This window comes from Natator depressus, chromosome 1 (genome assembly GCF_965152275.1).
Source record: "Natator depressus isolate rNatDep1 chromosome 1, rNatDep2.hap1, whole genome shotgun sequence".
NCBI lineage: Eukaryota > Metazoa > Chordata > Testudines > Cheloniidae > Natator > Natator depressus.
In genome coordinates this window covers 9,957,341-9,985,102 of record NC_134234.1, presented here as the reverse complement: position 1 = coordinate 9,985,102, position 27,762 = coordinate 9,957,341, and the positions used below count along the sequence as shown (strand labels likewise).

General features: G+C 56.5%; 1 protein-coding gene across 3 annotated transcripts in view; it reads right to left on the bottom strand.

The window, feature by feature from the left end:
• Positions 1 to 27,762, bottom strand: part of PDE2A (phosphodiesterase 2A) — a 373,086-nt gene that overhangs the window by 58,415 nt on the left and 286,909 nt on the right. For all 3 annotated transcript variants that reach the window (XR_012639805.1, XM_074954538.1, XM_074954551.1), the window contains 3 exons: positions 16,728 to 16,837; positions 15,944 to 15,999; positions 9,398 to 9,457 (listed from right to left, as the gene is read on the bottom strand). Coding sequence is in view for 2 of the 3 variants with exons in the window: in XM_074954538.1 (XP_074810639.1) it covers positions 9,398 to 9,457; positions 15,944 to 15,999; positions 16,728 to 16,837 (226 nt within the window). In the remaining variant the exon portion in view is untranslated. The remainder of the gene's footprint in view (positions 1 to 9,397; positions 9,458 to 15,943; positions 16,000 to 16,727; positions 16,838 to 27,762) is intronic.

Here is a 27,762-nt window from a genome sequence, read left to right as displayed (position 1 = left end):
AGCTGCTGGCGGAGGAGCTGCCGACGACCTTGAAATGTTCCATTTCTTTCCATCCATTAATCCATCCGAATCTGCTCGGGGTTCTGTTTTCTGCAAAGGACACACACATCTTGAACGCCCTTCTTCTGCCTCTGATTGGCAGCTTCACACGAACAAAATCTCCAGTTTGAAACTTGTGAGGTTTAGCACCGTTCTTCTGAGCTCCGTACTGCCTGTATTTCTCCTGTGTGCTCTTAACGCTTTCGCGACTAGCTGCAAGGGAGGATTTGGCTGAAAAAAGAGAACACGCAGGCCCTTGACAGGTAGTAAGTCGTGAATTTATCTTGCATCCTCTTAATAGATGAAAGGGCGATACTCCTTTGTTGCATGCGGGGTGGCCCTGAAGCAAACAACGTTGCATGCAAAGCTTCCTTCCACGGTCTCACTTGTAACTATGCTGCAAACTTTCTTGCACCAATCTGTTCATTCCCTCGACTAGACCATTAGCTCTCGGATGATAAAAAGCAGAGGTCCCCAAACTGTGGGGTGTTCCCTCCTAGTGGGGGGGTCCGGGCCAGCCCCATCAGGGGGCGAGGAGGGAGTGCCACCCAGCCCCGCTCCGCTCCCAGCTCTGCTCTAGTCCTGCCCCCAGATGCAGCCCTGGTGCCCAGCCCCGTGCCCAGCCTCGCCCCCGACTCTGCACCTGGCTCCGCACCTGGCCCCAGCCCCGTTCCCAGCCCCCAGCCTTCATCCCTGGCTGCAGCTCCATTCCTGGCCCCGCCCCCTGACCCGCCCCCAGCTGCGGCCTCAGCCTCAGCCCCCTTACCCCTGTTTGCGTTTCCCCCTCCCCCCCTCGGGAGCCATGGCCCTGCTCCCAACTCAGGGTGTGTGTGTGTGGACAGGTGTAAGGGGGGTGCGACACTGAAAAGTCTGGGGACCACTGGTATAAAGAAACCAGTTTGTGCTCAATACCATTGCTACAGACCTAGTGTAGCATATCAGCAGAAGTCAACTGCATTCCACTGTCCATTACCAACTCCTCGGGAAACCTTCTCGGGTGAAAACTGATGACATGAACTTAATCACTATTTCAGAGGTCACCTTTCCAGCGAACAGAACTTCCAGCCATGTTCACGTTGAGTGATAGTTTTCCAGGACTAGGAGAAACCTTTGTGTACCAGGCTGATCTTCAAATGGTCCCATTATGTCGAGAGCCAGTTTCTCCCATGGACAGTTGGGATAGTTAACTGGTGTGAGAGGGATGTTGAAGATTTTCTGTGACTTCTCACTCATAGCACAAGCCAGGCAATCCTGGATTATTTCCTCAACCTGATTGTCCAACATTGGCCACCAGAAGTCTTGTCACCCTTGTCGGTTCGACTCTTCCCCAGATGTCCTTCATGTGCCAAATGAAGCATTCCTTCTCTCAGAAGTATAGGCACAAGAAGATGGGCCAAGTCTCAACTTCCATTCATTTACAAAGGACAGCTCACATGATACGTGTCTATATGGTTGCAAGTGTTCTGATGTCATCGTCTTACAAGTCCATCCATTGACTACGTAACTCTTTAGGTCCTAAAGTACCTTGTCTTCTCTCATGGCTGTTGCCCACTCTGAGACTGATCACTCCTGGAGTTGCAGCAGAGATTAGTGCAATGGCAATCCCTTCGTCTGCTTTCTCTATTGCACCCGCACGATAAGGGCAGGCGAGAGGAACAATCTGCAGTGGAGTCACTGGCTCCTGGAAGACACACTGTCTGGAAATCAAAGTCCGTTAGTTAGGTGGCCCATTTGGCAATTCTTAAGAGTTGTTCAACCAGAACCTTGCATGGTGAGTAAAGCTGAAAGAGGTTTGCGATCAGATATTCAGCTAAATCTCCGACCCCACAGGTAGGTTCTGAAATGTCTTACTGCCCAGAAACCTGCCAGAGCTTCTTGCTCAATGACGGAATAAGATTTTTCTGGATCAGTCAGGGCTCTGGAGGTGAACGCAGTAGTGACTTCTCATCCATTTTTTAGCTGAATCAAGACAGTATCAAGAACTCACAAGCATCTGTTGTGACAATCGTTTGCTTCTAAGAGCCAGACTGCTGGAAATTGCATGATTTATCTTGTTAAAGTTGTTCTTGCACTCTCCATCCCATTCAAACTTCACGTCCTTTTCCAGGAGATGGTGCAAAGGAACTACTTTCACAGCAAATCGCTGTATAGTACAAACTTTGAATAGTAGTCGCACAATCCCGAGAAGGACCAACGTTTGTCCTTGTTTTTAGGCTCTGGTGCATCACGAATGGCTTTCACCAGGTTTGGTTTTGTTTGTATGCTATTCCGTGAGATTATATGTCCTATATACGTCACTGAGTCAGTACGGAATTGACATTTCTTCTTGCTGATGGTAAGTCCATGTCTTTGAAGTTTTTCTATAACCCCTTTTAGGATGACATCATGTTCAGATTCATCTTTCAATGTCATCTAGGAAGTAAGTACCATCCCTTCTCTCTCCAAAAATGCCACGCGTCATTCTCTGGAATACAGTCGCGGCAGAGGCTAACCCAAATGGCATCGGCTGTAATTGGAACAAACTTCATGGAGTGACAAATCAAGGGTCATAAAGACTCATGCCTCCTTCAAGGTGAGCGGCGTTCCACTGATGTTGGGTAGAGCATGACAATCCACGACAATGTTGGAGTTTAGCTCTCTCAAGTCCACACACATGCAGACAGCACCACGAGGCTTCCTGGCGGGAACAACAGGAGAAAGAAACCCGTTCTGACGAATCAGCCGGTTCAATGATACCTGCTCCGCATGGTTTCAGAATCTGCTCCTGGAGTGGTTGTCTCAGTGCAATTGGTACGTTTAGCACTTTATGTTGCAGAGGGAGCATACTGTTTTTTGGCTGGATGTCGTGCTTGGAACTATTTTGCAACACCTGTGGTATCGGTGAAAACTACTGGAAAGTCAGAGACGATTCCTGGTAGTGGCCTACCCTCAGTTTGCAGGACAGATCCTGTGCTACTGGGATCTCGTATCCTCTGAAGATCCTTTTGATGATTCCCTCCTAAGATAGAAACTCCCTTTTGGACTTCTTAGCTTTTCCCTTGGACATTACAGCCTTTGCACGCGAGGGCAGCTGTAAACTAGCCATTGATGGGGAGGGGAGATCTACCACATCCTCCGGGATAGATGTCGGGAGGCTGCAACTGAGGTTGGGAGCTGGCAAATACAGCAGAACTTCAAAGATACGAGCACCAGAGTTATGGGACTGACTGGTCAACTGGAGAGCAAGTGGAACTGGAAGTAATCAATCAGGCAGCAGCATACTGCACCATGCCTGTATTGCATCTTCAAGGTAGGCCCATCTGGGCTGCCTGTCCTCACCCCACCCCCACAGCAGCCACTTACAGCAAGACTGGGCCTGTCAGCTCAAGGCAGCCGGAGTCAGCAGAGCAGGAGCAGGGCTGGGGTCTGCACCGCTTTCACACCTCCCCCATACCCCGGCCTGGAGCGGGACACGCTGTTTTTACCCCCCCTCCCCCCCACTCCCCCGGCCGGGAGCAGGGGACACTGTTCCTGAGGTGTCCATAAGTCTGAGGTTCGACTGTAGCACGGCGTAGAACTGGTTGGCAATTATAGCGCAAGGCGGGCGAACCAGGATCCGCTAACGTTCCTGCCTCCTGGCCCTCGACTCACCTTTGGCAGTGGTGGGGGTGATCGCCCGTCCCTGTGGGGATGCAGTTTGCCACCATCCTCATCTGTGAGAACTCCAGAAACAACGTGGATGGCAGACTTGCAGACTTCAGCAAAGGGTCCTTTTGGGTTGCGCACTGATTTCTTGGCAGGGCACATTTAAACGTCGGCCTTGTCACCAGGGCCACCGCATCTGCAGCACGGGTAGCAGTGCGGTGTGTGGGAGGGTAAAGGCACCGAGGAGATAGACTTAGGCACCGCCGCCGGCTTCCTCGTTTCCCCCCGGGGGTGCTCAACCCCTGCTCCGCCCCAGGCCCCGCCCCCACTCCCCCACTTCCCCTAAGGCCCCAACCCTACCCCACCTCTTCCTGCCTCCCCCCGCCTCTTCCTGCCCCCGTTCTGCCCCCTTCCTGGAGTGCGCCTCACCCTCACTCCTTCCCCTCCCCCAGCGTCTCCGGCATGCCACCGAACAGCTGATCTGCAGCAGGCAGGAGGCGCTGGGTGGGAGGGGGAGGAGCTGATCAGCCGGGCTGCCGGTGGGTGCTGAGCACCCGCTGCTTCTTTTCCATGGGTGCTGCAGCCCCAGAGCACCCATAGAGTCGGCACCTATGGACTTAGGCTGCAGTCTTGTATCGGACTGCATTCGCCTCCACAGGCTGGGAGACAGCCGGTGCCTCATAGGGTGACATAGCCCTGTGGGTGGCGCTTTCTACCCGTCGGGCGGTTTCTCTGGTGTTCTCCAAGGCGAGGCGTTTTATCATGAGGCGTCGTTCCGGATCCTTGGAACTGGTCGTCTCCCTGACGGTCTGACCCCTGGTCGTTTCCTCTGAGCAAGTGGCAAATTCACAGGTTGCTCTTGACTCAGGTGAGGCGGCTACACAGAGGTCGGTGGCCTTGTGAGGCATCCGTACACGGGAATAGGACCTGCGATGCTCAGCAACAACACCGAGTCGAGGATTAAAATGATCCTCCAGGGCTCACCGTATGGAGTCGCATCTTGCCATAAGTCAGTACCAGGAGGGAGATCCTTGAAGATTGGCTGTGGCAATGCGGCAGTGTGGAGGGTAGGAAGAAGTTACAATAGGAAGCACATAGTTACAGGCGTTAGGCCTCCGTTGTGCCCAGGGGTGCAGGGGATCTCCTGGGTTAGGCACGAGGAACGGTGGAGGTGGAATTTGCATCATGGTAATAAGCGTGGAAACAAGCTGGAGATGGCTGGTGAATTGAGCAAGATTGGGGGAGAAGAATCAGCTGGTAAGAAACGCGGGTCGCAGCCTGGCTGACTGGCCCTGTAAAGCTACTCTCACAGTGCAGCTGGGTACTCAGAACTGCAGAGGAATTTGCCGGCTGGGAAAAAGGAGCCCAGTGAAGAAACAGGCACCGGCCCTTTGAGTTTCTCTTCTCAGCCAGCCGATGGTGCAGAAAACAGCAGACAGACACACACTGGGGCGCTGTCAGCAGCTAGCTAGATACAGCACGGGCCCTGCCCGGGAGAGCTCACAAGCTAAACAGACAAAGGCAGGCTCATTATTCCCATTCTAGCAGAGGGGGAGCAGGGGCCCAGAGATTTGCCCAACAGAGGAGGAAATGTGGGTTCTATTCCTTGCTCTGATATGGACACGCTGTGGGACCTTGGGCAAGTCACTTAGCCTCCCTGTGCCTCAGTTCCCCCTCTGTACAAAGCGGCTCACTGCCCTGCCCCCGAGGGCGTGTGAGGAGAGTGCATTAAAGATTGCGGGGAGGGCTCAGATGACATGTAACGGAGCAGTTCCCTGTCGATGCAGCAGAGGGCAGCAGTGCACAGAGACACCAGATCTAGCCAAACTCCCCGTTCCGGCTAGCTCTATTCAGTCGTGCCCTGCACACGGAGTGTATTGAATCTTGCCGGGTCTCTCCAGCACTCACTCAGCCGCCTTAATTGCCCGGACAAGACCGTATTGATTTTCCTATTATCCTGGTTCCCCGGGGAGTGGCTGGGGCTTTGGCTCCTGAACGAACGGGGCTGCTTTTCTCCCACTAGCCCGAGAGCTAGCCGCGACACCACGGGCAAACAGCTGGTGATGTGCGGCATTCAGAGTCCCGCTCTGGGGAAGTCTTGCCGAGAGCTGACTTTTCTCTGGTGCTCGGCCCCGGCTCCTCGATCGTGGGGAAACCTCCGTCAGAAAGAAGGCTGGAAAAACCTGGTGTCTCCCTACACGCCGTGTCGCCACCCACCGTGGCCACTAGGAACTGCGCAGGGGCCGAGCTCAGCCCATGCCACTCCCAGTGCCCATGCCCGTGCCACCCGGCTGGAGGGCAGTCACTGCCCGCAGCCAAGCCGGCTGCAAAGGGCTCCAGCTTTCTTCATAAAACTTCACCATTAGTTTCGCTCCGCAGGCTCCAAAAAGAGCCCTTTGTCCTTTATTCCAGAACGTGTGTGACCACGTTAATTTCACCGTTGTTTGTTCTCAGCCCATTTTCCGGTCCCTCCCCCCACTTCCTTCCCCTTTGTCCCTTTTAACACTGACAATAGAGGGGAAGGGGGCAGGGAAACAAAAACTGTTTTGGTTTTCAGGTTTCGTCAGAAATAATTGGGGAAAAGATCAAAAACCGGCCTGGTCAGCAGAAGGGAGGCTTTAAAAACCCCCGTCCCTTCATCTCTCTGTGCTTTCGGGGACACTAATGTCTCCTTCCTCTCACTCTTTGGTGCCCGTGTCTGTTTTAAGCTGCAAGCTGCACGGGGCAGGGCCCATCTCTCACACTGTGTCTGTGCGGAACCTAGCACGAGCTGACCCGATCGCAGCTGGGGCATCTACTAACTTACTGACCCGATGCCGTTGAAGTGCCAGGAGGGCATAGAGAAGGGCAAGGGACTGTTATAAAGAATATATCTTCCATATACATGGGACCTTCTGTCCTGCGGGTCCTAAAGCCCTCGACAAACTCGCAGCTTATCCATCCCAGGGCAGGTGTTGCTCCTCGCTCTGCACTGAAGTGGTGAAACCACGTAGGAGCTTCTAGTGGCTCCCCTTTTCTATTCCCGAGGCAGCGTCCCCTCCCTTCCCAGCGGTGAGCCATGCTACAGGGAGGTTTCGGCAGAGGCCAGGTAGGGTTGGAGACTCACTCGGCAGAGCCCGTCTGGGCTAGTGCAGCAGGATAGTATTAGCCCAGCAAAATCAGTGGCAAAGGTCCCACTGACGTCAGCGCGTTTTGGATCAGGCCCGTCTCATCACTGTGACGTCAGCAGGTGGGCGCAAGAACTGGCTCCTGGCCATTCCCCAGCTGCCGTCTGTCTGGTCCACTCAGTGACTCAGAAAACCCTGCGGCTCCAGGCTTCCCCTTTGCATGTCAATTCATATGTCCCGGGCAGCTGGATCCCTTCCCTGGTGTGAGGCGAACCCCGACAGGTTGGGATGGCTGGCAGTGCGGCTGGGGAACAGGGCTCTGTGAGACGCAGCCAGGCCTCGTCCACCTGCCACGCTTGCGCCTGGGAGAGCCACAGGAGCAAACTCCGAATCAAGCCTTCGCCGCGGAGATGGGCGCTGAGCCAGGGAGCTGGACGCCCCCAGGGCTCCTAGGTTCCAGAGCCAGAAGGGACCTGTGGGATCTTGCCTAAGACAGGCCAGAGAACTGCCCCCAATAATTCCCAGAGCAGACCTAGAGAATCATCCCGTCTTGATTTAAACATGGCCAGGAATGGAGAGTCCACCGAACCCCTTGGTAAGTCATCACTGACAAATGGTTCAGACTGGGGGGGACAATCATGCTCACTCTGGACCTGGCTTTGCTGCTGTGACCAGCAGGGGGCAGCGCCACTATCAGGCAGAGGAAGGAGCCAAGAGCTCCCTGCCAAGCTGTCTAGCGGGTGAAATTTCCAGGCCAACCCCAGCGGCACCCTGCCATGGCTTGGCTATTTCTCATTCCCACCGCGGATGACACTCATTCTGGTCACAGCAAAGGGAGGCCTTCTAATCCAGGGGTAGCAAATGGAAAGGGAGGCCCCCTCCTGCAGACAGACACCAGCGAATGTGTGTATGCACCGATCCCACCCCAGCAGGTCCCCGCTCCCACCAATGCAGATCCCCTTTGCGTACCTGCTCATAGAAATCCCTTGCACACCCAAAACACACCTCCCCTACACACATGTGGAGATCTCCTACACACACACACAGATCCCCTGCGCCCACACACACATCCCCTGCGCCCATGCAGACACACACAGATCCTCTGCATATGTGCACACAAACACAGACACACACATCCCCTGCACACACACACACAGACACACAGACACACAGGTCCTCTGCACACACACACACACATGCACATCCCCTGCGCCCATGCAGACACACACAGATCCTCCGCACATGTGCACACATACACACACACACACATCCCCTGTGCCCACACACACACAGAGATTCCCTGCACATGCATGCACACACACACACAAATACCCTGTGCATACACGCACGCACACAGATCCCCTGCACACGCACACAGAGATCCCCTGCACACACCCGCACACTGTCACGGAGTCCCTGGGCGATGCTCTGGAACTGCTCCCTATGAAGCCAGGCAGGACTCTGGGGAAGTTGCCTTTCTGTGAGCAGACTGTCTGCAGGACACACAGCTCACACAGCTTCCACCTTCCTGGGTCTGACCTCGGAGCATTCGGCATCCTCTGCCCCTCCGTGCACTTCCCACAGCGAGTCCGCCCAGGCGGGGTCCTGGAGAAGCCAGAGGGTCCTGCCTGCCAACTCCGCAGTCAGACGGGATTCTCAGTCAGCCAGTAAAACAGAGGTTTATTAGACGACAGGAACATGGTCTAACACAGAGCTTGCAGGTGCAGAGAACAGGACCCCTCAGCTGGGTCCATTTTGGGGGGCAGTGAGCCAGACAACCACGTCTGCCCTTCACTCCATGTCCCAGCCAGCCCCAAACTGAAACTCCCTCCAGCCCCCCCCCTCCTCTGGGCTTTGTCCCTTTCCCAGGCCAGGAGGTCACCTGATTCCTTTGTTCTCCAACCCCTTTAGCTCTCACCTTGCAGGGGGAAGGGCCCAGGCCATCAGTTGCCAGGAAACAGGGTGTCGGCCATTCTCTGTGTCCAGACCCCTGCACATACCTGCCCTCTAGGACTCTGCAATGATTATACACCCTTATCCCACCACCTAGATACTTAAGAACTGCACAGGGGAAACTGAGGCACCCCCACACGATTCAGAGGAACTGTTAAGAACAGTCCCGCTTCGTCACACATGCACACACACACACAAATCCCCTGTAGAAGCACACACACAATCCCCTGCACACACGCATACACACGCACAGAGATCCCCTGAAGATGCGCTTGCACACACACACATACACGGATCCCCTGCACGCGCGTTCACACACCAGATCCCCTGGAGATGCGTGCACACACACAGTTCCCCTGCACACTATGGGGGAAGGGTCACTGAGTCTCTTTATCCCCCAACCTGCCATCACCCCCTACAGCCTCCCCCAGGGCAAGCCGCCAGGCCATTCCCCCTCTGGCACCTAGGGTAAGGACTGAGCGCCAACGCAGGAGTCCCCTGTGGCTGACGCTGAGGCAGGCTGCCCCAGGGAGCGGGGCAGCGGGGGCCCTGGGCAGGAGTGTGACTGAGCTCCTGGGCCCCCTGGCCGACAGAGATGGCTTGTAGCCCCATCCAGCGGGGGCACCGCCAGGTGCTGGGGGAGGTGCAGGCCAGGGAGCCCCGGCGTTACTCACGTGCTTCTCCAGCGCCCGCAGGTTCTGCTCGTCCGACTCGCTCAGCCGCCCACAGTGCACCTGGTGGGGCAAGGCAAGACAGTGAGGGCACGGGCACCCCCGCCAACCCCGGTCTCCCCGCCCCCAGCGCTGGGGATGGTTCTCACGGCTGACCAGCAGCCCCCCGTCTTGCCAGTCCCTCTCCCGCCCCCCGATCTGCTGAGGCCTGTGGCAACCTAGCTCTGCCAGTCCCATGCCACGCAGCCGTCAGGGAATACCTGCACGGGGCAAACAAACAGGCAACAAGAAAGCCACAGAAATGGACGTGCAGAGCTGCACCCCCTGCTGGCAGGCACGGTGTGCCCGTCAGCTGCCTCCTGGCCAAGAGGAGGGGGGTCTGGGAATTCAGGGTGGGCTGCAGGGCGAGCAGGGGCAGAGACAATGGGCCCCCCGTGAAGCCCTGACGAAATCAACACGCCTTTTGCCAGGCACTTCCAAGGAGCCAGGGCTTTGCCCCAGGCCACGACAATCTCAGGGCCAGAGTCTCAGCGGGCATAAAGCGGAGCAGCCTGGCTGATGTCCCAGGAGCGCTCTGGCGCGCACCACCCGACCAGCTGGCCCTTTCCCAGAGCACCATCCCGCCCAGAGCGCAGCCGACTCTCCCGCCAGAGCCCTGCTCTGCTGGCTGCCCTCGGCCTCTCTCGCACCCTTAGCATCCCCGTGCTGCAGGTCCAGCAGGGACACCATGGGGTCCAGATAACCCACCTGTGCCTCTAGCTCGGCCCTGCTGCCGGCAGGCCACGGGAGAGCAGGGAGCACCGGAGACATCACCCTGTTCTCCGGAGAGCCGTGAGCCCACTTCCAAACACCCCTGAACCGTGGGGCCATCTCTAGCCTCCAGCTAGTAGCCTGCAGCCACCTGGATAAGCGCTGGCTGCTCAAACCAACTGTACTTACGGCATTTGCCCACAGCTAGCGGCCATCAGACCGGGAACGGTCCAGCCAGCCAGGCTGCTGTCAGCCAGACTACACCGAGCAAATTAAAAAGCCACCTCTGGGCCGGTCCTTTAAGCTGGGACATTAATGAGCATTGATAACAGCACTGACAAGTCTAGCTTGCACCTTCCCAGCTCCTTCTGCACACAGGTCTCAAAGGCCTTTACGGACACCAATGCGTTAAGCCTCCCAGCTGGCCCAGGAGGTAGGTCAGTGTTTCTATCCTCACCCGACAGTTGGGGAAACTGAGGCAGGGAGCAGGGAAGCGGCTGCCCTCAGTCTCTCCGGGCGTCGGTGACAGAGCGGGGAATGGCATCCAGGAGTCCTGAATTTAGCAAGCCTGACTCCCAGCCCGGTGCCACATTGCAGTCGCTCTGAAGAAGGGTTTTTCTCTGGGAACCAACTGCTATATTGACACCCAGGCTGTCTCAATCAACCCCAGGGCCTTGTTTGACTCTCGCTCACACAGGTGGGAATCGGGAGGAACTCCAAGGAAACCCATGGAGTTTGCAGCTGCAAAGCCGGCACCACTGGCCGCAGGCCCAGGCCCGTAACTCTGCAATAGCTGGTCTCACTGCGCTGACTTCAGACGTCCAGCAACTCCGGCAGCAGTGCAGATGGGCTCAGGCTTCATCAGCCACGGCCGGAAGTGTCACTTCGCCCAGCCAGGCAGCTGGGCCGAGACTAGCGCTCCGTCCACCCTGGCTTGTCCAGACCGTGCTGGATTAGGACAGCGGATGGCGCAGCCAGGGGGTGAGCTTGAACCGCTCCGCCTGCCATTTCCAGCTCCTCTTTCCAACCCCTAGGGGGCGACAGCCAGCAGAGCAGCTGCACAACAAGAGAGCAATGCTTCGTTGGGGAAAAGCAGCCCTGGAGCTTGACCCAAAGGGGGCGCTTTCCTTTGACCCCAATGGGCTCTGGATCAGCAGCTGGAGCCGGCAGATGAAGTGGTAACTTCTGTAACATTTTTATGATGCCTATGCGTGCCTCAGTTTCCCTCCTGTAGTTTGCATTACTGCCCAGTGGAGGCAAAAGGGTTAAGTCTGCCCTTGGGGCAGAGCAGGGGACAGGAGGTATGTGCCTGGCCTCGCTGTAGCAGCGACTGGGTCGTGCAAGAGCTGGCTGGGACCTATTCAGAGCAGCCCCCTCGCCATGCAGGAGAGCTTAAGCCAGTCTCCGTGTGGCCGCCCATTACGGAAGAGCGGGTCCCCTTGGGTGAGAGCTCTTGTGGTGAGGTCGATTCGCACCCGCTCAGGACCCACCCCTGCCCTGCGGGAAAGGCTGCGGGTGGTGGTGTGGTCGGACCCCGGTGTCATTCAATGGACTCCACCCTCGGGCGCAGGTGGGCTGCTGGAGACACCTGCGTTACGCAAAGGCACCAGGATGGGCCTAGACGCTGGGTCTCATAACGCCTCCCTGCCGCTAACTCACCAGTGTTCGGAGAGCACTTGGGATCTGTGGGGAAATGGTGCTGGAGAAAGGCAGCACTTGGGGACTAATTGATCAGCAAAAACCTTTCCAAAGCAACCCAGATTCGCTTGCCCCCAAGGCCAGAAAAACAAACGGAGAGTCCCGCCGGGCGTCAGTCAGCGAGGCGCTGCTTGGCTCCCGCACCTCAGGGCCAGGATCCTGCTCTGACCTAGAAAGGGGGTTTGTCAACCGGCTCAGAGCTCCCCATGCCGGCCGCTGCAGCCGGGCCAAGACGTAAATTCACCCCAATACATGACGGGTGGCAGAACATGGATGTGTGGGTGTGTTTGTGTGCATGGCGAGATCACAAGAGTGCAGTGCGTGCGTCAACAGTTTTGCACCATGTGTCTCTTGTGATCACGTATTCCCTGGCTCCCGGGAAGAACCGCTCGGGTTCATGAGCTCTCTTCCTCCAATTCACAGTAGCGGCTCTCAGCCACCCACCAGCTGCCCCACTTCGCCGCACATCGCTCACACTAGGCACCCAAGAAATGACAATCACTGGCACACCTGAAAAGAGATGCCAGGTGCACTGCCAGAGAGACAGAGAGGAGATAGCTTCCACTCCTGCCTGCCCTGCAGCGTGCCCGAGGCAGCCAGCCGCAGTCCTCAGCTCTCAAGTCCCCAGACTCAGAGGGATTTGGGGGTCAGTGCTCCCTTTGCAGCTGGAACCCATCTGTGGGCCAAGCTGCGTGTGTAGAACTCGCACTCGTGTGTTGGAGCACGTGTGCGTTAGAACAGGTACCCCTGTGTGTGTCTGTCTGTCTGTGTACCACCATCTGTCTGCCATGCACGCGTGTGTGACAGAACATAGGCATGTGCGTGGCAGACAGATGGCGTCACACACACAGAGAGGCGGTGGGTATTTTCTTTGCTTCTCGATTCCAATCCCCTGTCCCGCTCTTTCAGATTGGTGTGTGTGTCGCTCCTAGCTCGTTACGGTCTCCAATTAATTAGTGCTTTGCTCTTAGCAACTGCTTGGAGGCTGACAACATTGACAAGTTGGGCCAAAACGGCATCCAAGAACGGCACGGAGAGGCTCCTTACACTTCGTTGTTCTAAGGAGCTGAACGGGTGCCAGGCGCTTTCCATGGGAAGCAGCGAGGGCTCCGCTTCCCCGCTCGGCTCCGAGAAATCAGGCAACACCAGCGAGTGGATGGGCTCTTTGCTCTCCTAAATCAGTCATTAGCTAACGGAATCACCTGCTCTCAGGGGGGGCTTGCTGCCACTGGGAAGTGGCATGAGTGAATTAGAGCGTGAGCTGTTCGAGAGGAGACGCAGCGTGAGAGTCGTCGGATTGGCAGATCTTCCCATGGAGCTTCCCTCCCCTGGAGTCTCCGGAAGGGTGCTGGACATAGTGGGGGAAAGACACTGAGCAAATATCCCAGGCCGAGCTCTGACTCCGAGGTGGAAGAAGAGCTGAAGACTCATTGGCGTCTGTGTCCCTGTTGCTGTTTTACAGGGCTGGGCACCAGCATCAAGCCCTTAGACAGCCTTTTAAGAGTGTCTCCATTAGGGTTTTACATCAGATCAGCTGAGTGAAACTGGCTCAGCTCTTTTAGCCCAGGGCAGGCCGCCGAGTGCAGTGACTGTATTTCCATAGTGCCCATGGCGTGAATGGAGCTGGACAGACCAGGGACATGACCCAGGACCTGCCCCTGGGAGCCGAAATTGGACGGAGCCCCGTGGAGCTGCACCTGCAGCCTCTTTGGGGCTAGATCTGAACTCTGCCACTTGGGAGGTGGGGACAGGAAGGAGGGAGAAGGGGGCTGAGGATGGACAGAGGGGAAGGGATTTACATATGTGAAAGGGCGCAAGTGTGCCACGCAGGGATGGCTTTGTGCAATGGGCATAGGGCGGCCCAGGACCTCCCAGGTCCCCTGCTACTGCAGGCAGCCCTGTCGTATAATGCTGGTCTGAAATCTATAGAACTCTGTCTTAAAACTCGCCTGTGCCCGACCATCATGCCAGGAATGGACTCTGCGAACTGGGATCAGCCCCCAGGTAGGCCCTCTCCAGCCTGTGTCAGCCATTTGTCTCTTTTCGACACTCTGGCAACGCTTGTCTCGCGTGTCATGCCAGCAAAGTCCCCCTGAACTGAACAGCCTGGATCGCGTGTGGGAAAGGGCATATGTGTACGTCACATAGGTGGGCCCACGTGTTTGCCTCGGGCCTGTGAAAAACCCGCGGGAGCCTACCATCGCTGGGAGCGGGCCCGCCTCGCGCATCTGCTACGTGCACAGAGGGGCCGCACGGCAGAGAGAGTGAACATGTCACATCTGTGCGAGCCCGCGGCACGTACGTGAACACACGTGTACGTGAACAGTGGTGGGGCTCTCCTGCCAGGGCTGGGAGTGCTCCCCAGCGACGGGGCCAACGCGTGAGTTTGTGAAAGGTCAGTGCTCATTAATCATCTTAATTCCTTTTTAATAAGCACTGGAGACAATCTCTTGCTGCTCGTCTTCCTCCTTAATCCACTTAAACCATCCTCTCTCCCTGCTCCTTGGGCTGATTAGCAGAAGCCGTGCTCCCCAATGGCGTCAGAGCCTTTCCAGGGCCAGGCCCAGGAGGTATGTCCCAAGAGGCAGACAGGGCTCTTTGTTAACCTTGCATTTCACCTCGCTGCTCCCTTCCCGTGCGCCTCTGACTGGGAGGAATCCACTTCAACGCAAGCGTTCAGAAGAGCTCGCTCCTGCCAGGCTCTCGGCCCCCTCCGGGCCCATCGCAACAGCCTGCCTGGCACATGGCTAATTGCTATCACCCCAGGAGCCGCCGGTTGCCGCGCTCCCTCTACCAGCCAGCCAGCCCGCAGCTCCCTGCGCTACACTGTGCGTGCTGACTGTATGGGAGCAGTTCACGCTGAACGGAGCAGCTTCCGATCCAGAACGGCCCTGCGGCCAGGCGGGACTCCACAGACATAAGCAGGAATCGAACCCCGGCCCTCTGTTCCAAATACACTCACCTCCCATCTCCAGCTGCAGTTTAGTGCCCGGTGCACCCCCGAGGGGGCAGCGGAGACACGGGCATTAGCCAGTACCTGGCTCTGTGGCCCCGTGGGGAGTGGAGCAGGTAGGGGCCCATGCTGAGTGCTCCCTGCTGAGGACGGAGGTCCAGGGATAGCTGATGGGCTTAGCTTTACCTTGACTCATCTCAGCAAGGGGCAGTGCATTCACGCTGACTGTTCCTAACCCAGCAGGGGGCTGATCTGTCCGGTCACGGCCAGGCACCGGTGTGGCCCCGGGGTTCCATTTCACAGAAGAAAAATGACTGGCCGCCCTCCGCAGTTCTACCCCTTCTCCCGCAGGGGGAGCCAGCGAGCAGCACATGCCGCTGGGGGCCTGGGAGCAAGGCGCCCTCAATTCTCCGGCTTCACCTATAGAGGGAGCCAGCGAGCTTCCATTCCCGCGTCCGCTAGGCCTGGGTTTCCACCGGGCCGCCCCGGGCTGGTCACTGTTAAAGGTAACGGGGAGCAGCGGCAGCCATGAAGGATGCTCCGGGCAGCCCAGAGAAGCCATCCACCCCATGTACCCCTCAGGAATCAACGCTTTATATGGCCAGACTTGTGAGATCTGCCCCTCAGCCGGGGGCACCCATGTGAGGACACAGCCGTGGCAGGGGTCAATCCTGGGCACCCATGTATGGAGGCTGCCCTCGCCCTGCCACCCCCAGGGCCCCGCGGTGGGCACATCCCATGCACCGATCAGATCCAAGCCCTTTCTGCAGCTGACGGCCACAAGGAGAAGTGCCTGTCAGTCCCCTGCAGGGACAGGCCCAGGACCCAGGGCAGCAAAACACCCTCCCTTTCCACCTGAGCTAAAGCCCAGGGAGCACGTGGCGGGGCCACGGTCGCCGGGCTGAGAGAAGCCAGCGTATTGGTGCTGTGTGGGGCTAAGCAGATGCTGCATTCCACTGCGTAGGTTCCTGCGTCGTATGGGGGGGCCGGTCGGGGGTTGTGGGACCTGTCTCGAAGGGCTGTGCGATCCTTTAGCACAGACATCTCTGTATACAAAGGCTGGACCCAGGCTATGTCTTGGCTGCCCAGTTCCTCTGATCTTCCCCCTTCCAGCTTTCTCCCCTTCACACTAGCTCCCATTCACTTACCAGGATGACAGCGACCACCTCCCCCGAGTCCTTGTCCACCAGCGGGTTTATCAACACTGCAAAGCAAGACAGCAAAGTCAGCCCAGTGCGGAGGAGATGCAAAACTAGGGCGATAATAGGGGAAACAGGATGGGGACACATGCTGGCATTTGCAGACTTTGTGATCTCTGGTGAGATACCACAGATGGGTAGCTATCCATCCATCCACCTCATGTACGGTCCTTTCCATCCATCCATCCATCCATCCATCCATCCATCCCTCCCTCCCATGTAACCTCCACTCCATCCATTCATCCATCCATCCCATATACCCTGCTCACCATTCATCCAACACATACACCCCATTATCTATCCATCCATCCCATGTACCCTGCTCTCCATTTCTCTATCCATTCATCCATCCCATGTACCCCCCTCCACCTATTCATCCAACCCATGTATCCCCCTCTCTATTCCTCCTTCCCTCCCTCCATCCATCCCATGTAGCCCCCCTCATCCATCCCACATCCATCCGCCCATCCACCCCATGTTCCCCTCTCTCCATCCATCCATCCCCGCATCCACCCCATGTTCCCTCCTCTCCATCCATTGACCTATCCCATGTGCTTCGTGGTCTGTCTCTCCCTCGTACCCCACGGCAGAGCTGTTGATCGATCTCTCTGTTCCCCGCACGTATCACTGCAGTAACTGAGCACTAGTCCATCAGAAATGCAGAGGATGAGACACGAGGACTCCTGCTCCCCCACCCCCACCCCCACGTTGTCCCACCCCGGCCTCTTCCTACCTTGCTTATCAGGAGGCAAAGGTGCCGCCAGGCTGCCCATCGGTTTGCCCTGGAGCTCTGACTGGGGCAGCCCATTGCATCCCACCTGCTTCTGCTTGAGGACGGCATCTCTGGAAGCACAAGAGCAGAAGGCACAGCTCTGAGCCAACCCGGGCACAGATGGCGCTCCAAGGAGAGCTGCTGGAGAATCAGGCGCAGGCTCCCCTAGCCACCAGGGATGGGATGGAGACAGCCTGCCCCGGCCTGGGAGACAGGCACTCTGACTGGCACCCCTGGCAGTGCCAGAGTGCTCAGAGCTAGCACCTGACCCGCCGGGAACCAGGGCCGAGCGGGGTGAGTGGGTGGCACTCCACATAGGCCAATGGCACTTGTTTCTCTGGCTGGAATTGGGCTAACAAGTTTAGTCTCAGAAACGAGCACTAGAGACAGGGCCAAATGCATCACCAAGGCTGAACCTTGCCCTGCTTGGGGCTGGAATTCATCCACAAACCCAGATTTGAATTTCAACAGTGGAAAAAGCAGGGGGCCTGAACCCCAACCAACGAGCACTTGAATCAACTGATTGCATCCAATATTCCTGTACTGTCACAGTGGATAGAGTGAGGGCTTTTCTGGAAGCAGGTGACACGCTGGTGATCCGTCTCACTGTGAAATGTCTGTATGAACCCTACATTGATATTATGCTTTAAAGTCTGTGACCAACCAAAGGGAGACAGGAGGGCAGGCAGATCTGTCCCCAGGTCTCCAGCGTAAATTAAGCAGGGTGGAATCAAAACACTGGAAGCTCCATTTACATACGAATCGACAGGGGGCCATAGGAAGTCTCCAGGAAGCAAACAACAGCAGGAAACCTTCCTGGCTCTTGATATAGAGACTTTGGGGTCACATAAGGGGGCAAAAAGACATTTGCATTATCCCTCTCCTGCGGGAACACAAATAAAGCAGCATTTTGAAGCAGGAAGGATGGGTCCTGGCTGGAAAAGCCAGTCACGCTGGAGAAGGCGCTGGAAGCTGGGAAACCGTCTTGACCAAGAACTCGAGCTGATTACATTGGGGTTTTAGTCTTAGAAGCCGGCTTTTCTTTGCTTGTAACCCTTCCTGTTGTCACTCCTTGTACTTGGCATCACCTAACCCAGAGACTTTTTGTTTAATAAACGTGTTTCACTTTTACTATAACCCCACTCCTGCTGGGAAAGAAGGGTGTTTGTCAGACAGCAGTTAAATTAATCAGCGGCGGTGCCGTGACTCCTAAAGGAGCAACAAATGTAAGATCATCTGCGAACGCAGAATGACAGAGGCTGTGCATTGCAGAGAGACATCTCTGAGCAGCTCAGGCTGGAGTTCCCTGAATGTCTCTGCTCAGCGCGGTTAAGGCAGGTAACGTCTCTGTCACGCTGTCTGGAGCGGCTCGCGACCGGGAGTGCCGACCTCAGGGCAGATTGTCAGAACACAGGGCAGACACCCCTAACCGGCCCTGTGTTCTGTAATTAGATTTCACCAAGCCAGTAACAAATGTGAACTCCTGGGTCACTCTACCAGGCTTACCATGGAGTCACAGCCCGTCCCCTTACACTCTCCAGTCTATCTGGCCATCCAGACAAACTGGACTTTGTGACAGGTTTCAGAGTAACAGCCGTGTTAGTCTGTATTCGCAAAAAGAAAAGGAGGACTTGTGGCACCTTAGAGACTAACCAATTTATTTGAGCATAAGCTTTCGTGAGCTACAGCTCACTTCATCGGATGCATAAGTAATGGCAAAGTTCTTGGTTCAGGCTTGTAGCAGTGACAGAATAAACTGCAGGTTCAAATCAAGTCTCTGGAGTCCATCCACAGCTGGGATGGGTCATCAGTCCTTTCTTCAGTCCTGCTTCTTACCTCTGGAGGAACTTTGCTAAACACTGAAGCATTGAAGAAAGGACTGATGACCCATCCCAGCTGTGGATGGACTCCAGAGACTTGATTTGAACCTGCAGTTTATTCTGTCACTGCTACAAGCCTGAACCAAGAACTTTGCCATTACTTATGCATCGGATGAAGTGAGCTGTAGCTCACGAAAGCTTATGCTCAAATAAATTGGTTAGTCTCTAAGGTGCCACAAGTCCTCCCTTTCTCTTTGGACTTTGTGATGCACCAAAAATCACACCACCTCAAGTTTCTCCCAGCCTCAAGAGACCAGTCACTTACCCCAGATCAATCAGTACTCCAGATCTTACACCATAGACAACACTAGCAGGAAAATAAACCTATAGTAAATTAACTAAAGATTTATTAAATTAACTAAATTAAATTAACTTAAGATTTATTAGCTAAGAAAAAAGATTGAAAATTATTGAGAGGTTAAAGCAGGGAAACAAGTGAGCCACAGCTTGTAATTCCAAATGGTGGCAGTGATGTAATAAACTGCCAGTTCCCCAAAGTCTTTTCAGGGTACCCGGATGGTCTCTGGGGATCTCTGCTTTGCATCTGGTACCTTTCCTTGTAAGAGTCCAGACAGTCCAGAGAGGAAGGCTCTTTCTTTGAATCCATTCTTATATCTTCTTCTGAGAGAAGGCAAGCTGACCGTCTCTCTACCCACTGGGCTTTTCCTTCGATGACGGGGAGTGAGGAAGGCACTTAATCTTTTGACCTCCAACATCACACATAATGGCCACTTGCTTTGAAATCAGCATTTGCTGTTAAAGTCCTTAAGTCTGTCATTAGCATTTCCCAAGATGTCTTGGAAGGGTTGTTTAGTTACAGGGTACACGCAACGTGAATGTTCGGTATTGCATTCTAACAGGAACAGAGACGTGGAAACAGCACAAATAACGTCCCATTTGTTTTCATGAAGTTCACACACCCCATACACCGTTATACAGCTCGCCGGTACTTTGATCTATACTAACACACGAATGAATCAACCCGAATACGCTCTAGCATGGCCTGGTCTGCCAGTGCCGCCGTCTGGACCAGATTGCTGAGGAGGAAGACAGGCTGGCGTGGCAGGAAGCTGACCCACAGTCATATCTCCAGCGAAGCTCCCTCGTGCTGAGGCAGAGAGGTAACACCGGGGCCTGCAGTGTGTTACAATCCCCAAACGCCAGGCTGTCGGAGAGCCAGAGCCAAGTCCTGCAGCCTGGCCTCAGCTCTCGGCGGGTCACAGAACCGTAGACTCTGACCCACCCGCGCAGCAGGACCCTAGGACCAGGATCCAGAGCGCTTGCTGACCCGAGTCAGACTGATTTGTGTGTGGACAGAAAAGGGGCTGGGGCTCAAACTGGAGTGACAGCCCAGGCTCAGAGTGCAGTGTACGGTACAATTCCAAAGCGGCGCTCCGGGCTCTTCCAGGATGAACCACTCCATCAATACAGGATCATGAGCTATTTTCAGTCTGTGCCCTGCCTGTCACAGTCTTGTCCACTTTAAAGCCCGGCTCGTCTAAACTGGTTTGAGGAGCGCATGTGACCATGTTCATGTGGTCAAACCCTCATCCCCGGAGCAAGAGTGAATGTCTGTGCTAGGTCAAAATCCTGTTCCAGATTCACACCCTGGTCCCCAAGGGGTTTCCAGGAGCAATTTCCTCATTAATTACAGAGAGAGAAATGTAGTCAACAGTCCTCTAGCAATGGGCATCTCCTTTGTTCTGGAATCTGACAGCCTCTCTCTCCTGGTTGTGAAGATAGAGTCTTTGGGATGAAATGAACTACAATGATTTTTCTTTTACCATAGAAAAGAAAAACGCATATGCTCGTCTAAGGGGTGACCTGCCCACCTGAAATCCCCCTGGGCTGTAGGACATTTTTGCCTGCAGTTTGTCTGTACGAAGGAGACTGCATCTCTGATCCTTGCGTCCACCAGGTCAAAGGCAACCACGGTATTGTTACGATACGTAAGAACCAGCAGGGCAAGGAAATTCTTTTAGCATGCAGTAATTCATCCTTCCCACTAGAGGCAGCACATGCTTGGGTCACCTTTGGGAGGAATGTGGTGAGGGAGGGTGCCCCTGCAGGCCAGGAGGGCTAGAAGGTTAGCAGCTGAGCGGCCCAGGTGTGGCTCTTACGGCTGTGCTATTTAAAGGGCTACCGGCCGCCGGCAGTACCGTCCACCTGCAGGAGTGCTGATGACACGATCCATGTCTGAATGGACCTGTCTGCATTAGCCGCCCCTGCGATCCATCACCCCCAGTGCTTACCGGCCTGGAGACAGCGATTGCGGCTTTCCACACTGACCGATGCCTGACTGCGGCTACTGTCTATGCAGGCAGCTGCTGCACTGGTGAAGGACGCTGGATTGGCAGCCCGGGAGAAGGATGTGCTCTGGTTCCCTCCTGGGCAGGAGAAGCCCCAGGACAAGCGTGGCTGATACCCACCCTCCGCCAGCCTGTCCAGCACCAACTGAGAGGGACCAGCTCAGTATTTCAGTCCCTGGAGCCCAGTCACCGGCCAGACCTCCGCTGGGAGTGGCCACCCGGAGCTCCAGTTAACTCCCATTTTGCTGCCGCTTTGGCTGGTGGGAACACCCGGGTCCCAAGGGGGGGTAGCACCAACTTGTGTCATGTAGGCCCCCAGCCAACCGTCGGGCGGGAATGGGTAAAATACGCTGTGCTGCGATCCCAGCAAGGGGCCACAGAGCCCCGCTGCCTTTCGCTGGTGGAAACTTTTTCATCAAAAATGTTTGCCCAGGGAAAACGGCTCCTCGGCCACCGGGGCCATCTCACCAGCCCGGGCAGGGAAGAAAGCTCCCAAGAGCTGAGGAAGTTTGGTCCCTTTCTTCAGCGATGGGTTTATTCCTCAAGAACCAAACCAGCCCAGCGTAAATCAGACAGATTAACGAGGGCCTTTCCCCTTCTTTAGGGCTTTCGGCAGTTGCCTAGCTGCTCCCAGCCTGGGTCTCAAGCAGGGCCTGGAGGGTGGAGTACACAGGACTCCCTGCTGTCTCTGTCTCTCTCAACTACGCTGCTGGTTGGCCTTTTAGCTAAGGCCCGGGAGTCTCTCAACTGCTCTGCAGCCTCAGACCCACCCCCCGGGGATGCAGCTAATTAGCCGCAGGCGGTGCTAAGCCCACCCACTGCCAGACCAGAATGAATATTTTCACAGCACTTTGTAGGGCTGCTGTAAATGTTCTATTCCCCCGCCCCCCCATGAAGAACCAGAAACGGAAAACTAAAAAAAAACAAAAAACGTTAAATGTTTGGTTTCCCAAAACTGAAAATGCGCTTTTAAAAGGAGGGTTTGTTTGTTTGTTGTTGGGGTTTTTTTGTTTTTTTTGGGGGGGGGGGGGGAATTGGTTTTTTAAAGGAATTTTTTCAGGATTTTCCACAAAAAGAGAATTGGGGTTTTTCAGACTTTGCTCTTGAGTCTTTCTCGGGAAAGGCTGGGGGCAGGGGGAATCCTGTGAGTCACACTGAGCAATAGTTTGAAGAGCCCGTTGGGGAGAATGTGGGGGCTGTGTTGGTATCTTTAGTGGCTTGTTTTAAAATCCTTCTGAAGGTGGCTCTGGGAATCATTGCTGCTGAGCAGGAACGGGAATTGGTTCTGCTGCGCTTGATGAGAGCCAGTGGGGAGGGGGAAGAAGGGGTTGTCTCCCTTGTACGCGTGTCTGCTGCTGGGCACACCCCACAGGTGACTGTGTATGAATGCAGACCTCTGGGTCGGACTCCTTGTGATTGTCTGTGTGTACGTGACTCTGTGTGCCTGTCTGTGGGGTCGTGTGAGGGTGCAGGTGTGTCTGTGTCTTTGTATAGGGTGTGGTTGTGTGTAATATGCAGGATCTACACACTGTGTAAGCCTGGCCCCTAGAAGGGGAACTGGTCAGACCTAGGGGACAGTCCAGGAAGTTCACATAGGGACTGGAACGTCCCTCCAAGTCCGGGCTTCCGATTTGCCTCTAGTGCCCTGGCCCCAGCTGGCAGACAGCCCCCTTCCTCATGCCCCATGTGGGCCAGGCTCCCACTCCCTGGGCTGGGGGAGCGGTGTACGGGCAGGCAGCTCCTCAGCGCCCGGCAGCAGGACTCCATCCCAGCCCTGACATTTCCACTCCCGCTGGGCCGTCTCCGGGTAGTCTGCCCACACCGCAGCAGACACAGGCATTTGCAAATGTCACCAGCGCCCGCGAATTAAGCTCCTCTGAGCTCCAGCGTCTGGCTGCTGTGTCGCTCCCTGGCAGCCGCGTGGGGCCCCCGGGACCCAAGGAGCAGCAGCCCCAGCTCTGTTTGGACGGGCTTGCCCCCGCAGAACCTGGCCCTGAGCTCCACGCCCGGTGGAAAGCGCCTCTGGCAGGGCCCATGGCTGTGCAGCACCTGGTGGAGGAGAGGCGCAGCAGGGAAGGGGTTAATATGCTCCTGTCCACCCACCTGGCTTTGCGCCATCTCTGGCTGGAGCAGTGACTGAAATCTCCAGCTGGGCCATGCTCAGTGCAGTCTGGATCTAGCAGGAACCTGGCTTTGAGCCCCTTCTCCTTCCCTGCAGTCCAGGCCCTAAGCTCCAGCTCTTCCTCCATCTGTCCAGGAATAAGTGACTGGCACCAGACCATGGCTGCAGGACTAACTCCCCCCCCACCAGCCATCATGACACCCAAGTCTGGGCCTTGGACAGGCTTTTGCATCACGGCCTCTGCATGTCCCTGGGACATGGAGCCACTGAGCCTCCTGCCCAAGCTGCTAAGAATAGGAGGAACGTGTGCACCATGCGCACAGCTGGGTGGGGACAGGAGCATGGGACTGCCCGGAGCTGGTGCCATTGGGGTGTGGATGTGATTGCGTGTGTGATCTCCATGACACAGGGGTGACTCCGGAGTAACCCCTACTGAAATCAGCGGAGTTACTCCACCCACTTGATGGGTATTAAGGTCACTTGCCACGTTCTGTTAAAGTCTCTGGTTTCGGTTGCTTTCACACCGTTCGGGCTGAAATGTTCCACGCCGGGGGTCTGCCTCAGGCGGAACCTGGGTGGGAAATTTCAGCCAAAACAGCTCCACCAGCCCCGAGAAAAAGACATTGTTTTTGCCCTTGTTAAAAAAAAAAAACCACACACCGGCTGCCTTTTCTTTGGCTCTGACCCACAGGCACTGGGGTCCAAGCCCTGGCATGTTGCAGTGTGGACGCAGCTCAAGCTGCAGACCCGAGTCAGAAGGTCTGTGCAGTGCAGAGTGGACTCGCTAGCACGGCCGTGAGACCCGGCTCCAGCCATTGTAAGCCCAGGTATACAAGGCAGTGTGGACGCTCAAGGATGGCTTGGAGACCCCGGGTTCACAATGCACCGACCCTCTGTGACGGTACCCCAGCCAGCACCCTGCTCTCCGCTGCAGGGTCTAGGGGCTGCTGAAATACAAACGCAATTGTCACAATAATCCACCTCCCGTCAGCTTGACAAGCTGCTGTTTATCACACCCTAATTGCCAGCTCCAGCTTTCGACGTGGCCAATCAAGCCCCCGGGCAGTTGCAGCACCAGGCAGCGTCTGGGTCCCGAATCCTCGTGTGTGACAAGTGTGCAGCCATCCAAAGTGTCAGACTGATCCCCCAGATCGGCCCCAACTGTTGTGGTGCAAATGCATTTCAATGATCGGATAAGAGGGCGGAGTCTGGGGGGGGGGGCGCAGATGGCTGGAAAATCAAAGGCGGGGCCGGGGTTTTGTAGGTTCCAATCTGAGTTTTCAGAATCAAAATAATAATTTAAATGAGGCTGTTTTCTTAAATGACTGAGCCAAATTCTGCCGGCAGCTAAGCGAGCTCTGCACCAGATCTCTGGGCTGGAGACATGCGTACCTGTAACCCCACACAGAAAGCTTGCCTCCCCACTGAGCTGAGAGCGCTCCCAGCTGGTGCAGCCAAAGGGAGACTTTTATTCTGTCTGGGCCCAGCCACGCTTTGATTTCATTCCTTTGACCTTTTCAAACGACGAGCTGGGCCCATCTCTCTTGCACACCCGTCCTGCAGCACGTGTGGCACGAGGTTGTCTGGGTGCGTCCGGCCAGGGGGGTGCGTCTGTGCTCAGTGTGACTGTGAGGAGGTGTGGACCGGCGGGGTGGGCGTGGGCTGTGGATTGGCAGAGGCGCTGGGTGGGTGTTGGTAGGACAGCTCCCCGATCACCCCCCGTCATTTCGCCAGCCCTCCCCTTCCCACGGCCCAGATGCTGGCGCGTGGGCTGATGGCTGGCACCTGCCAGTCACGCCGAGCCAGAGGGCATCTTGGCATCGCTGCTCACCGGACGTCTCCCTGCAGCAAGCCGCCGTCGCCAGCCCCTTCTGGCCCCCCCAGCGGCTTCATGCATGGCCGCCTTTCCAGCCCTGGGCTGTGAGCAGGGAGGGGAGGCCCGCGGGAGCGTTCCGGGGGCACCTCCCTGTTTGCATAGCAGGGGAGAGGCCGCCCCTCAAGGCCGTCTGCTAGTGCCAAGGGGTGGGACGGGCCCCCCTCCAGCGACTGGAGACATACGGACGTGGCTATCACCGCACTTCATTCCCCCTGCAGACTTTCCTGGCTCATGCAGCTGATACCACCTGTGGCTACCGGGGTCCCTGGTTCAGATCCCCACGCAACCTCCACTCTCTGATCTCTGCCCTCTGATCCCCCATGTTTGGGGCAGAAACCGAACGAGACGGGAGGCGCAATTTGTGCCCAGCGAATGGCAGATGCCCGCAAACCCTGACTCCAACAGGCAGCCAGGGGTGCAGAGAGCGGCCTCACCCGCAGGGGGCTCCCCTGGGCTTCGCAGAGCTGAGTGTTGTTCATGGCACACACAGCTGTCCTGAGATCGAGGGGAGCCATGTCTCTCCAGCTGCTTCACGATGGTTTTTAGTAGGAAAGGGCGTTTCCACCCTCTCTCTCCAGCCTGGTTCTGTCCCCACGCCACCCCTAAGGCCTGTTATCTTCCAGGTCAGCAGGAGATGGTCACACCGTGGGGCGTAGGACACACAGCCAGGCAGATCAGATAGTAGTAGGGCAGGGCTACAACCCCATTGCGCAGAGGGGAACTGAGGCACAGAGGACATAAGAACACAATGTGACATTATGCCCCATATTCTTCATAGAAATATGCTTATGATGTGAATATGGCATAACTAAGATGTATTTTATGCCAGATGGGTCATGTGAGATATCATTGGAAAGGTTATGATTTGCTGACTATGATTATCTTGTTTGTATGCATGTATCATTTCTGTATCTGACATTAGGAATATGAACTATGTAACAATTACAACTGTCTTTGCACCCAGGGAACGCTCACCAGACAGAATGCAATCAGCCTGGAATGGGCCATTAGGAAGGACAATAGGACTTTGAAGATACTAATCTCCAAGCTTCCTGGGATGTTGCTTTGACACTGAAGGATCATGTGATCATGTCACCTGGTACTGGACACCATCTTGGACTGCTGGCATTTTTCCACAAGGAGGGAGTGGGGATCACACTGGGAAACAAAGGATTCCCGCCATATGTAAATCCTATTTAAGGCTGCGGAGTGAGTTAATCTTCATTCGTCCTTCACTGAATCCCCACCCAGGATGACTGCTGGAGACATCGAAGAAACAAAGACAAAAGGGAAGGGGTGGGGAGTATCGAACCCGGGCTGGGAATGGGGTCTGGACCGTGAAGGTTGTATCTGGAATTTTAAGCTGCAAGCAAGAGCTGTCTGTCCCCAAAGAAATTCTGCAATCTGCTTAAAAGAACAGTTAGGGTGAGAAATTACTCCTTGTAGCCATTTTATTTAGTGTATAAAGTTTAGTTTGTGTGTTTGTTTCATTTGTTGGTAATCTACTTTAATCTGTTTGCTATCCCTTATAATTCCCCTCCAGCACCGCCTCCTCTGCTCTCCTCTGCCCCCCAGCACCGCCTCCTCTCCTCTCCTCCGCCCCTCCAGCACCGCCTCCTCTGCTCTCCTCCGCCCCCCCGCACCGCCTCCTCTGCTCTCCTCCGCCCCCCCAGCACCGCCTCCTCTCCTCTCCTCCGCCCCTCCAGCACCGCCTCCTCTCCTCTCCTCCACCCCCCCAGCTACGTCTCCTCTCCTCTCCTCCGCCCCTCCAGCACCGCCTCCTCTCCTCTCCTCCGCCCCTCCAGCACCGCCTCCTCTCCTCTGCCCCTCCAGCACCGCCTCCTCTCCTCTCCTCTGCCCCCCCAGCTACGTCTCCTCTCCTCTCCTCTCCTCCGCCCCTCCAGCACCGCCTCCTCTGCCCTCCTCCGCCCCCCCAGCACCGCCTCCTCTCCTCTCCTCCGCCCCTCCAGCACCGCCTCCTCTGCTCTCCTCCGCCCCCCCGCACCGCCTCCTCTGCTCTCCTCCGCCCCCCCAGCACCACCTCCTCTCCTCCGCCCCTCCAGCACCGCCTCCTCTCCTCTCCTCCGCCCCCCAGCACCGCCTCCTCCGCTCTCCTCCGCCCCTTCAGCACCGCCTCCTCTCCTCTCCTCCACCCCCCCAGCTACGTCTCCTCTCCTCTCCTCCGCCCCTCCAGCACCGCCTCCTCTCCTCTCCTCCCCTCCGCCCCTCCAGCACCGCCTCCTCTCCTCTCCTCTGCCCCTCCAGCACCGCCTCCTCTCCTCTCCTCCGCCCCCCCGCACCGCCTCCTCTCCTCTGCCCCTCCAGCACCGCCTCCTCTCCTCTCCTCCACCCCTCCAGCACCGCCTCCTCTCCTCTCCTCTCCTCCACCCCTCCCGCACCGCCTCCTCTCCTCTCCTCCACCCCTCCCGCACCGCCTCCTCTCCTCTCCTCCGCCCCTCCCGCACCGCCTCCTCTGCTCTCCTCCGCCCCTCCCGCACCGCCTCCTCTCCTCTCCTCCGCCCCTCCCGCACCGCCTCCTCTGCTCTCCTCCGCCCCTCCAGCACCGCCTCCTCTCCTCTCCTCCGCCCCTCCAGCACCGCCTCCTCTCCTCTCCTCCGCCCCCCCAGCACCGCCTCCTCTCCTCTCCTCCGCCCCCCCAGCACCGCCTCCTCTCCTCTCCTCCGCCCCCCCAGCACCGCCTCCTCTCCTCTCCTCCGCCCCCCCCAGCACCGCCTCCTCCGCCCCTCCAGCACCGCCTCCTCTCCTCTCCTCCACCCCCCCCAGCACCGCCTCCTCTCCTCTCCTCCGC